This window comes from Tachysurus vachellii, chromosome 23, assembly GCF_030014155.1.
Source record: "Tachysurus vachellii isolate PV-2020 chromosome 23, HZAU_Pvac_v1, whole genome shotgun sequence".
Lineage (NCBI taxonomy): Eukaryota > Metazoa > Chordata > Actinopteri > Siluriformes > Bagridae > Tachysurus > Tachysurus vachellii.
This window is the reverse complement of record NC_083482.1, coordinates 3,411,502-3,423,486: the sequence shown is the minus strand read 5'-3', so window position 1 is coordinate 3,423,486 and position 11,985 is coordinate 3,411,502. Positions and strand designations below refer to the sequence as shown.

Here is an 11,985-nt window from a genome sequence, read left to right as displayed (position 1 = left end):
GCTACAGTTGAGAAATGCGACAACGAAGGTGTAGGGGAATCCATACTCAGATGTAAGTGCAGTCGGGGCAGAGGTGAGGGTCCTGCAGATTTCCTCAATCTTCTAATGGTAGAATGAAGCAAAGTCTTCTGCAGTCAGGGAGGATGAAGAAGGAGGAGCCGGGGGGTTGAGTAGAGAAGAGATGATGTTGTGGAGCTTCCGAGGGTCTTGTGACAACGCTTCAAGCTTTTCTTTGTAGAAGGAAGTCTTAGCAGAAAGTCACATCTGAGGAGAACTTGGCCAGGACTGTACGGTAAGAATCAAGATCTGCATCAAGTTGTGATTTCTTCCACTTTCTCTCTGATGATCTTAGCTCTCTTTGATTGTTGCGCAGCACATATGAAAGCCAAGGAGCAGAACAACAAGTTTTCTTGGGTTTAGTGGACAGAGGGAAGAGAAAGTCCATAGTTGAGGAAAGAGATGGAAAGTACCTGTGGCCGAGTCCAAGGGTAGTGAGGAAAAAGCCTCAGGATCGGGAAGAGAAGAAAGAGTGCCAGAAGCTACAGAAGAATGGGAGACAGAGTTAAGGTTGCGGCGGGTAAGAGTGAAGGGGTGTAGTTTTCGGTAGGTTAGGGAGAGTGATGGTGAAGGATACCAGGTGATGATCGGAGACGTGTAGTGGGGTAGCAGCCATGTCTGTAGCTGGAGAAGGACGGGTGAAAACCAGGTCCAGGACATTGCCTCCTTTGTGTGTGGGGATGTAGCTGTTGAGTGATGGGGCGAATGAGTTGAGAAGAGTCAGGAGGGAAGAAGATTGAAGCTTGTCAGAGGGGTGGTTGAAATCACCAAGCACTGTCAGAGGGGAGCTATCAGAAGGGAACGCACTAAGCAATGTGTCCATTTCTTCCAGGAAGTCTCCTGGGGACCAGGAGGGCGGTAGACAACAATGATAACAAGGTTGATTGGAGATGTGACTGAAATGGCATGGAATTCAAAAGAGGAGATGGTTAAATGAGACAAGAGGAGAGTTGTAAAGCACCATCTCTTCGACAACAATAAACCTGTACCACCACCCCTGCCTGTTTCTCGTGGTGAGTGAGAGAAAGCATAGGCAGAGGATAAAGCAGCTGGTGTAGCAGTGTTCTGTGGGGATATCCAGGTTTCTGTTAGTGAAAGAAAATCAAAGTAGTAATAAAGCAGAGATAAAATCAGCTTTCTTTATAGCAGACTGGCAATTCCAGAGCCCACCTACCACCACTGTTTGAGACTTACACAACAGAGGAGGGTAGATGAGGTTACGCAGTGAGTTAAGCAGATAGTACACAAGTCAGGAACCTACTTTACCAGAAGACAATAAGTTACGTGACATACAGCTAAGTACGGTGACCCATACTAAGAATTTGTTCTCTGCATTTAACCCATCCAAAGTGCACACATAGCAGTGAACACACACTCCGTGAACACACACCCGGAGCAGTGGGCAGACATTTATGCTGCGGCGACAGGGGAGCAGTTGGGGGGTTCGGTGCCTTGTTCAAGGGCACCTCAGTCGTGGCCGGCCCGACACTCGAACCCACAACCTTAGGGTTAGGAGTCAAACTCTCTTACCATTAGGCCACGACTTGCCCCTATATATTCAAATGAAGAGAGTTAAAGCACTCTCTCTCTCTGTGTGTCCTTTATCTTGTTTGTCAAAGACCCTAACATCTTGTAATCATGTGTCTTTGTGTGCAGTGCAGTAAAGTCGGTGCTTATTCAGGACGGACCGGCGATGGCGACAGAGGCCGTGTGGACATGGCGTACCGTGTGGTGGCTGATCACATTCGCACGCTGTGTGTGTGCATCGCGGATGGAGTGTATCCCGGGATGACCGGGGCAGAGTAAGAAAACAGCCATCGAACATGTGATGTGACTGACTTATCACACCCTCGTGCTAATTTTATTTCATTCATTTATTTAATAAATAACAACATGCATGTATATCATCGTTATTCATAAATCACTCCTAACGTCTCATGTTACATCAAGTAACAAAGTGCTGGTACTCGAGATACGAGATCTTTCCATACATCTTGCCATCTTTAATAATTATTTTTAAAAATCTGAGAGATTTAAAAATTAAATATAATTTTGTGTTTTAGTCTTTCTCTGAGTAAACATGTTACATATACACGTCGTCCATTGGACACAATAATAAGCAAGTTTACACAAACGGATAAACTGCCTACTGTTCTCTAGAAACAACCCTCAGAATATTTGAATCCTGCTCATTTGTGTGCATTTTATATTTTTTTAAGTGCGTCTGTGTTGTGTTGCACAATTGTTCCGTTCAAAGGCTGGTTTTGCGTCGCATCCTGCGCCGAGCTCTGCGCTTCTCCACAGAAGTCTTGCAGGCTCCCGAGGGTGCGCTGGCGAGCCTGGTGCCCACCGTAGCCCACATCCTGGTGAGTCCTGATTATGTAGCAGTGTCAAACTAACAGCTTTCCATCCTGTCAGATTCAAGAACTGAAAAACTTTTTCTCCTCCAACTTCACAGGGTGGCGCTTATCCTGAACTGCAAGCGGAAACTGCCCGGGTGAGCATGAGAGAATATCCAGAGATTTAATCCTTCACCTGCACTGAGAGCAGGCTGGATGAATGTAAAGAGGCTTGCCTAATTATTCCCGTCTCTTCCCACCCATCTGTCATCAGATCATGGAAATCATCAACGTCAACGAGGCACAGTTTCTGTCCTCCCTCAAGCACGGACGTAGAGTCATCGAAAGGACGCTGAATAAGATGGAACAAGACGGGAACGCTGTCGAGTTTCCAGGTTTAAAAAACAAAACAATCTAGAGAATAACCAGCGCCATGTCTGGATCCGTGGACCATGTGGTTCCTTCTCTGTGGTAGTTGGCTCCTGGGAAGGTTTTATCCTAATAATCATATTTTTAGTCCAGAAACTCCTTCATTTCTTTAAACTAGACTTTCTAAATTACAGAAAACGTTGGTCCTAAATTGAAAGATCGTTCACTTCAGGTGATCAGTGACATCTCCATGTGCTGTTGAGTCAGTCTGAAAGAGACTTGTTTAAAAAACAAAAACAAAGATCTCAGAAAAAAAAATCATCCTCCAGAGCATCATAAACTCCATTATTTTAAAATGGTAACAATTTGAAACAACCACCGACTCTGTCTGGAGGAAGTGGAGACCTCAGGAGGTGGTGGGAAGTAATGTTTGACATGGTGCTACCACCATCATGCTTTACTGTGTGGGGGATATCATGGTGTCAAGGGGGTGGACCTTATTATGGGGTAATATTTATGCGAGCCACTAGACAGCCTTCTTTACTTTTTAGAAGTTTTTAGTTTTTTAATTAATAAACAAAAGAGATTCTTCTGGTCTCACCTCGTTTTTCTTCTCCAGCCGCTGTGGCCTGGTCCCTGCACAGGAACCTGGGTTTCCCACTCGACCTCATTGACCTCATGCTGGAGGAGCGCGGCATGTCCGTGGACAAACGTGGAGTAGAGCAGCTTGCAGCCGAACGTGACGAGGTGTTTCATTTCAGGATTTCATGCTGGCTTTAATTGACACTGGAGACTCCTTACAAAAAAGAAAAAAGTTTCCTCACAGCAACTAACGACCATATCATTCATATCCATTCATTGTTCTTATGTCGATCAGTTGTACAGAGTCCATGTTTTAGTTGTTACTATAGAAACAATAATGAGAGATTAGTGTATATATAAACCATAAGAGTATATAAGAGTATATAAACCTTTTATATATAATATACAATGTGTGTATATATAAATCTGTTCTATCCAATCAGAATCAAGAGTTCAGCAGCATTGTGATGTTTAGGAAACATCATGTTCAGTGCGTTCATGATGTGATGTGGTTACAGAGTCGGACTGAAGGAGGCGCCGGAGAGCGAGGACTCTATTCTGACTTGCAGAGTCTCTCGGAGCTGCAGCGCAGAGGGATTTCTCACACGGATGACTCTCCGAAATACAGCTACGTCCTGAAGCAGGACGGCACTTACGGTAGTTAACCAGGAGTTCGGTTCATCATCTGTTCTGTTTATGATGTCGCCGGTCACTAAAAAGCAAGAATTAAATTTTTTTTCCCAATAATCTGCGTCTATCAGAAGAATAATCTCTTCTTGCTGTTTCCCTGTGCGTGTGTTTCAGCCTTTCCTCCATGCAGAGCTTCAGTGTTGGCAATGTACAGTGACCAGGGTTTGGTGTCAGAGGTCACTGAGGGTCAGCGTTGTTCTGTGCTGCTCGACCGAACCTGCTTCTACGCCGAGCAGGGCGGCCAGACGCACGATTCCGGCTACTTCACCAAAGACGGGCTGCAGGTATCACTCACAGCTGCAGTTATGTTTATTAATGACTTTCAGGTGTAGCAGAAATCTGTCCTGTCCAGTAATCACCAGCAAAATATACAGAGGTGCCAAAACTTATGGCAGTATGTAGCACACACAAACTTACATCCAACCTGTGAGGAAATTGTGTGTCTGTGTGTGTTCAGGATGTGTTGTTCCCTGTGGAGTGTGTACGTGTGGCTGGAGGCTATGTCGTGCACAAGGTCACTGCAGCTGAAACTCTGAGCATCGGAGACCGATTAGAGCTACACGTAGATGAGGTGATGCTCACACACACACATACACACCAAATATGCTCAGACATCCCCACTGAATGTATGTGTGTGTGTTTGTGTGTGTGTGTGTCTGCCGCTGCTGTGTAGGCTCAGCGTCTAGCCTGCATGGTGAAGCACACGGCCACTCACGTGTTGAACTTCGTCCTGCGAGAGCTGCTGGGGTCAGAGGTCATACAGAGAGGTTCGCACGTCACTGCAGACCGACTGCGCTTCGACTTCAGCTCCAAGGTTCCTGTTTTCTAGGTTTAGACCAGCTGAGAACAGAAATGTGTACAGTGTCTGGCATAAGTATTCATCCCCATCACCAATTCAACCTTTTTGCAAAAAAAAAAACTCTCTAACACAACCACCACTTTGTCTAGTCAGAGACAACAGTAAGCAGTGAAAGGACATTTTTTACATGGTGCTACCGCCATCATGCTTCACTGTGCGAATGATGTTCTCATGGCGTTCAGTGGAACTGTTGAATGGGGCGAATATTTGTGCAAGGCAGAACATGGCACTGTTTTACATGGAAGAAAAAAGTAATAAAAATAATAATACAAAGCAGTGTGTGTGTGTGTGTGTGTGTGTGTGTGTGTGTTTAGGCCTCTCTGAGTGTATCACAGCTACAGGAAGTGGAGCACATGATTCAGACCATCATCCAGCAGAACGACGTGGTCCACACACAGGAAGTGCCTTTAGCGCAAGCCAATCAGATTGCAGGACTGAGAACCGTTGATGAGGTCATTTGAGTTCTGGGCTTCATAAAAAAAACACAAATCTTGTAGAATTGAATTAACGGTTAATACCCGTGCCCCATGATGGACTGGTGTCCCGTCCAAGGGGTTTTCCTCCGTAAGATAAAGATAATAATTGTTTTTTTAATTTCTGGAATTTTGGAGCTTGGAGTGTTTTTTTTTTTTTTTTTTTAAATGATGATGAATGATGTCCTGACTGGATAAAGTTTGTGGATTTTCTGAAACTGATCTGCGTGTGTGTCTGTGTGTGTGTATTAGGTGTATCCTGATCCTGTTCGTGTAGTGTCTGTGGGGGTCCCCGTATCCGAGCTGCTCAGTGGCGAAGCACACAAACGCACCTCTGTCGAACTCTGCTGTGGAACGTAAGACTAACAGTGGAAAGAAAATTGCTTCATTCTTCACTAACAAAGAAGTGCAAAGAAGTGTGTTATTGTCTTGAAGTTGTAGGGACAATAATGTAGAACATAGAGAAGAGTGAAAACTGGATGTTTGAGTTAAAGTAAGTGCTTCTGGAAGTGCTGAAAGTTTGTTTGAATAATTAGTCAAATTTAAAATATGGCTGTTTATTATTATTATTATTATTATTATTATTATTATTATTATTATTATTATTATTATTATAATACTCTTTGTGCTAGTGGACGTGTATCATTAACGTAATATGTATTTGATAAACTGGATTATTTTTTGTTGTTGTTATTTATCAGTCATTTGCTGCGGACCGGAGGAATCCAGGACCTTGTGATCGTGTCTGAGCGACAGATGGTGAAGGGAATCAGCCGCATCATAGCTGTGACCGGAGATGCTGCCAAAAACGTAAGGAACGTAATGGCCACCATTGTTGTCTTAAGTGTAATAATAATAATAATAATGGGGGACACGATGGCTTAGTGGTTATCACGTTCGACTCACACCTCCAGGGTTGGGGGTTCGATTCCTGCCTCCGCTTTGTGTGTGTGGAGTTTGCATGTTCTCCCCGTCCCTCGGGGGTTTCCTCCGGGTACTCCGGTTTCCTCCCCCAGTCCAAAGACATGCATGGTAGGTTGATTGGCATCTCTGGAAAATTGTCCGTAGTGTGTGATTGCCTGAGTGAATGAGTGTGTGTGTGTGTGTGTGCCCTGCGATGGGTTGGCACTCCATCCAGGGTGTATCCTGCCTTGATGCCCGATGACGCCTGAGATAGGCACAGGCTCCCCGTGACCAGAGGTAGTTCGGATAAGCGGTAGAAGATGAATGAATAAATGAATTAATAATAATACATTAGCTAGCTTACATTCTTAACACATAACTAACTTTCAAGAGTGATGCACAACAAATATTTCCTTAGAGTTAAAACCGACTTGCAGTCTTTGTGCATTGTGGGTAGTAGTGGAAGGCACCACTAGAAATACACTTGCAAATAATGCACCAAAATAATCGTTTTCCTTTTATGAAAGAAAAAAATGTTTTTGTCTGTCTATTTATTTATTTATTTAGGCCCGGGAGGCAGGGCAAGCAGTGCTGGAGGAGGTGGACTCTCTTGCGGCTCGCATCTCAGCTGGCCCCGCCCACTCACTGCCAACTGCACTGAGGCTCTCAAAGGACGTTGGCCTCCTGATTGATGTATGTAAGCCCTGCCCCTTTTTTCTGTGAGATGCTCCTCCTAATTGTCAAGCCAATCATTCTAATGTTTTAAATTTGTAAATAGTCATTATGTGTGTGTGAGATCAGGCTGTAGAGAGCACTCCAATCCCACACTGGCAGAGAAGAGAGATCCATACTCGACTAAAGGCTTTACAGAGGAACACCAACACCGCCATCCGCAAGCTGGAGCTCAAAGAGGTATACATGTACCTGTACACAGCTCCTGGTACAGACAGACAGACACACACACACAACTGTCTCTCTTTTTCTCTCTCTCTCTCTGTCATCCTCAGTCTCTTTCACTGTATTACAGACACACGCACTATAAATGAAAGGGGTGTGTGTGTTTGTGTGTGTTATTCCCCAGGCTGCTGCAAATGCACAGAAACTGTTGAACAGACACTCTGATAAATCTGTGCTGGTGGACACGCTGGACACTGACTCACTATCTGTAAGAACATTTCTGTTCAGCAGTTCAGAACATCACTACACCTTTACTCTTTACACTACAACTTTACGTCAGATAGCTGCTTTATCAGCATGCAGGCACTGGAACATATGGAGGATGATTTAATTTCTGCTGATCGTCATGTTTTTCTTGATTTTATCGAATAACTTGCACAGGTGTTGATGAAGACTGTAAACCAGCTGAGCGAGCGAACTCCACACACTCTGGTCATGCTCCTGTCTTACCTTCAGCCATCAGGGAGAGTGCTTTGTGCATGTCAGGTGCCTAAGGTAGGTTACACACACACACACACACAATATTAAATTCTACAGTAAAGTACACCACTATTGGTTACTTCATAGGTAAACTCGTACACAAAACACACCCTTCCAACAATTACATATTGTGTGTGTCATTGCGTGTGTGTGTGTGCGGTCACAGGGTCAGACTGCCATCTCTGCAAGTGAATGGGCTCTGGCTGTTTGCCACCGCTTGGGCGGGAACGCGGGTGGCTCAGCGACTGTTGCTAAGGGGGTCGGCATAGCGACTGACTCTTCCAGCCTCCAGGACACATTGCGTTGGGCAGAGGAGTTTGCAAACGGCAAACGTTAATACATTTTGTGAGTTTTGGACTGTGTTTTGTGGTAGTTTGGTATAGAATAAAAGACCGGTTGGAGAGGACTCTGCTGTTTATATACGGGGACCGGGTGTGGTGACGTGGCCTGATGTGAAGCGAAGTTACTGTTCACACCCTAATACTGATTATTTTTCCCATAACAGCACGTCCACTTATACCACAGCAATGTGTTGTAGATCACCTAGGAAACCAGCTAGTTCCTGAAACTGGTAAAGTTCTAGCAGGTAGGGCAGTGAGGGAAAAACCTGCTAGAACTTTACCAGTTACAGGAACTAGCTGGTTTCATAGAAATGATCATGTGTGCAAATAAAAGCTGCTTCTGTAGGAAGTTTAATTCATACCTTCTGACCAATCAGAACGGAGACAATGCTGTGGTATAAATCGTATTGATATATTCCATAGAAAGCATGTACTACTTGACCATATGCCTTTGTTTTAAAAGGCCTGCACTATCTATCCTCATGGGGTTGACTGGGGCTAGCATCTTAATGGGTATCAATTAAATTATTTTCCTAACTTCCATGGATTTTGTTTCTGTAAATATAATAGACAGTAGAGCAAATAAACTTGATATGATAATACAATGAGTGACTGCTTTTTGGATGTTGTTCCTACAAGTTTTTGAACATCAGGTACATCCAGATCTTTATGTTCAATTGTCTTGTTATTTATATCATTTCCTGTACCATGCCAGCACACACACTGCAGTAAATAGCCAAGAATTAGAACTACTGTACGTGTCTCCTTAAAGATCGTCATGTAAAAGGGAAGACTTTGAGGTAAGAAGTGTTTCAGCTCTGCTATTGAACACAGCTGAAAATAGCATCCATCAGGGACACCTGCACTCGATTATCTTATCAGCCAATCATGTTGCAGCAGCATAATGTATAGAATTATACACATACAGGGTAACCATTTTGTGCTGAAGTCACTCACTCATTTTCTACCGCTTATCCGAACTACCTCGGGTCACGGGGAGCCTGTGCCTATCTCAGGCGCCATCGGGCATCAAGGCAGGATACACCCTGGACGGTGTGCCAACCCATCGCAGGGCACACACACACACTCTCATTCACTCACGCAATCACACACTAAGGACAATTTTCCAGAGATGCCAATCAACCTACCATGCATGTCTTTGGACCGGGGGAGGAAACCCCCAAGGCACGGGGAGAACATGCAAACTACAGGGATTTAAGTTTGCATTAAAAAAAAAAAAAAAAAAGCTTATTTCTTGGAAATTTCACACACGCCACTGTGGGTGATGAAAGACGTCAACAGAGAGACGCGGGTCGAGCAGCTAGAAAGGATGCAGCAACTCAGGTGACCATTCTGTGCAACTGTGGTGAACAGAAATACCCTCACTTCTCTAAACAGTAATGAGTTTCTGTATGTTTCACTAAAAGTACTTATATTTAGTATAACCACACTGAGATGTATCTCACTGTTCAACAATTAAAATTCCACTTCTAACAACCAGCCCACTAAAACCGTTGCTACAGTACAGTTAGCGACGGCATCAGCATTTGTGGAAATCTATAAATATAATAAGTTGAATCGCTAATGCTTTGGGACTGGACACTCAAACACACACTTATACTCAGCTACACGAATTTTTGCGCTTTATACTTAAAACTCTGCTACAATTTTTCTGTTTTAATCATTAATTTTCATAATTAATCCTTCGGTAACTGTCTTGTAAAGTGTTATCTTTTGCCTTGAACTGTTTACACAAATTTGCACGCATGCACTTCTATAGATGAGTTGGGATGAGGACATGCTGTATGTTCCTGACCACCAGCTTTCCCTCTCTCTGGACTAGGTGTGTATTATTTTTAGTGACATAAGTGATATCAACCTGCTTGTTTAGTCTAGGTCTGGTTTTTAAAGAACAACATCTTTAAGTACAACTGAAATCGTATGTAAACAGTTAACAGCTGTTTAAAGGACCTTGGAGTAAAAAGTCACTACAAGCCGTACTGTTTAGTCTTCCTGATCTGACCTAGCTGACTTGTTTCCTCATGCCTGCTTCATGCTTGTTTGACCCTTTGACCTTAGTTTGCCTTTTTGTTTATTTCCAAGCCATATTTTTCTAAATTAAAGCTGCATGACAACACCAGGGAGTAACCTTTAAATTCAAAAAGGATCCCATCCTTGTCTAGATGAGAGCAGACAGTAAGATTGGGTCACTTCCACAACAATACTGAGTTTGCTGAAAGGACCTTCAGTATGAAGTCTTGGATCACAGAAGAGTTTGTATCCAAGTAAAAATCTGAAGGGATTTGGGGATAAACGGCAGTTTTCTCAGTCTTTAAAGCTATATATATCCTCAGCTACAGCCAGTATTTGTCAGGTGATAGATGTTCTAAAACAATTACAGCTTCAGGAGAGAAAGGTCAGTACTGTAAAAATGGAGGGATAAATATAGATGGAAAAGCCTCATTCATTTAGAAATTACTCTTCTTCTCTTTAGATGCATGGATGAGTAGATAGATATTGCGTAACTGGATCTGGGAGCTGTTGCAAGTAGAGAGATGTATGTTTGATGTGTAATATTTAGTTTTTAGTTTGTTTTTGTGAAGAAAGGCTCCATGTGGTTTCTGGAAGCTTCTTACTGTAGACTCTGTGCTTGATAAAGAACCTCCACTGTACACATCCCTCAAATGGCTCGCTTTAGCATCCAGTTAACTTTATCAAAATAAAAAAAATAAAAAACATCCCAATATGTGCTACACCATATAGTTAAGTCTCCAGCTCTCAGTGGGTGTCTGAAGATGGATAAGCCACTGCATTTGTGTTTTAAATATGAGGATTAGCCTCAGTAAATCTCAGTATATTTACCTCAGTAAAAAGTGTAAATATACTGAAGTAAGCAAATGTATAAAATAAATCATCTTATTTATATCCCTAAAAGGGATGTTGAAGTAAGTTTTGCTAACAGTAACTGGCTATCATTTAGCTTGTATTGTTTACTAATGCTAGGTTAGACTAGCATTCATTCCAGTAGCATAATTAGCTAGGCAAAATTCTAGCTAATGGTAAATATTTCTTCTAATAGTTTTAGCTCATCAACAAAAGAAAACATGACTTAATTAATTTTTTATCAGTTAAAAACTTTTACTTTTTAATTTGGTGTGAACTGGTAGTTAGAAAATTCTGAAAGTGTCATAAGACTTGACAGATTTGTCATAGACTCAGACTTGACAGATTTGTGGTCAAGCTTATCTTGTAGAGTGTGTGCTGAGAAGTATGAAGGTGCTGTGAAGATGGCTGTTCTGTCACTAAAGTCTCCGGATCCTTGTCTGGTTAGCTTAAGGAACAGAGACAGACACATAGTCATAACAGATAAAACAAAAGAGAAGCACAAACTAAAATGGGAACGTGTTTGTGTTTTTGTTTATTTTGTGTGTGTGTGTGTGTGTGTCAGTCAGATGATGCTTGGTGCTACATCTACACCAGAACCTGAGTCAGAGTCTGAGAGAGAGAGATATGATATGTACATATAGTTATGTAGAGGTATAAGATGTGAATAAATTATTTTCTTCCCCAAGTATAATTTTGGTGTAAATTCTACACGTGGTGGATCTTCGAGTGTCGTCTGTCTGAAGGCTGATGTCACCTTGTTTTACAGAATGTCGAGAAATATTACAGTAACAACAATCCTCATGTTACTGACAGGTAAACTTCATATACTGTATTTTAGCTCTCTACGGTTTTACTGTGCTGTTGTATCTTCACATGCTCTTCACATGTCTGTGTGTTAGAACGCGATTTAGGTGCGGACAAGAAATGAATTATTTAAACTGTTTAAAATGATTTAAATATATTAAATCATGACTGATTTAATTTTTTATGCGTGGTGTTCCAGGAGTTCAGGCTCAGCACAGTGTAACTTTCTCCTCTCAGAGTCTCTG

General features: G+C 42.6%; 1 protein-coding gene across 2 annotated transcripts in view; it reads left to right on the top strand.

Annotated features, from left to right (window-relative positions):
* The window catches only part of aars2 (alanyl-tRNA synthetase 2, mitochondrial (putative)), a 14,195-nt gene extending 5,540 nt beyond the window's left edge, over positions 1–8,655 (top strand). For both annotated transcript variants that reach the window (XM_060859378.1, XM_060859379.1), the window contains 17 exons: positions 1,714–1,859; positions 2,315–2,423; positions 2,516–2,554; positions 2,671–2,791; positions 3,385–3,512; positions 3,866–4,004; positions 4,152–4,321; positions 4,495–4,608; positions 4,711–4,851; positions 5,211–5,348; positions 5,622–5,725; positions 6,071–6,179; positions 6,840–6,965; positions 7,074–7,184; positions 7,354–7,437; positions 7,611–7,724; positions 7,876–8,655. In XM_060859378.1, coding sequence (XP_060715361.1) covers positions 1,714–1,859; positions 2,315–2,423; positions 2,516–2,554; positions 2,671–2,791; positions 3,385–3,512; positions 3,866–4,004; positions 4,152–4,321; positions 4,495–4,608; positions 4,711–4,851; positions 5,211–5,348; positions 5,622–5,725; positions 6,071–6,179; positions 6,840–6,965; positions 7,074–7,184; positions 7,354–7,437; positions 7,611–7,724; positions 7,876–8,046 — 2,064 coding nt within the window. In that variant the 3' untranslated portion in view covers positions 8,047–8,655. The remainder of the gene's footprint in view (positions 1–1,713; positions 1,860–2,314; positions 2,424–2,515; positions 2,555–2,670; positions 2,792–3,384; positions 3,513–3,865; positions 4,005–4,151; positions 4,322–4,494; positions 4,609–4,710; positions 4,852–5,210; positions 5,349–5,621; positions 5,726–6,070; positions 6,180–6,839; positions 6,966–7,073; positions 7,185–7,353; positions 7,438–7,610; positions 7,725–7,875) is intronic.
* The last annotated feature ends 3,330 nt before the right edge of the window (positions 8,656–11,985 follow it).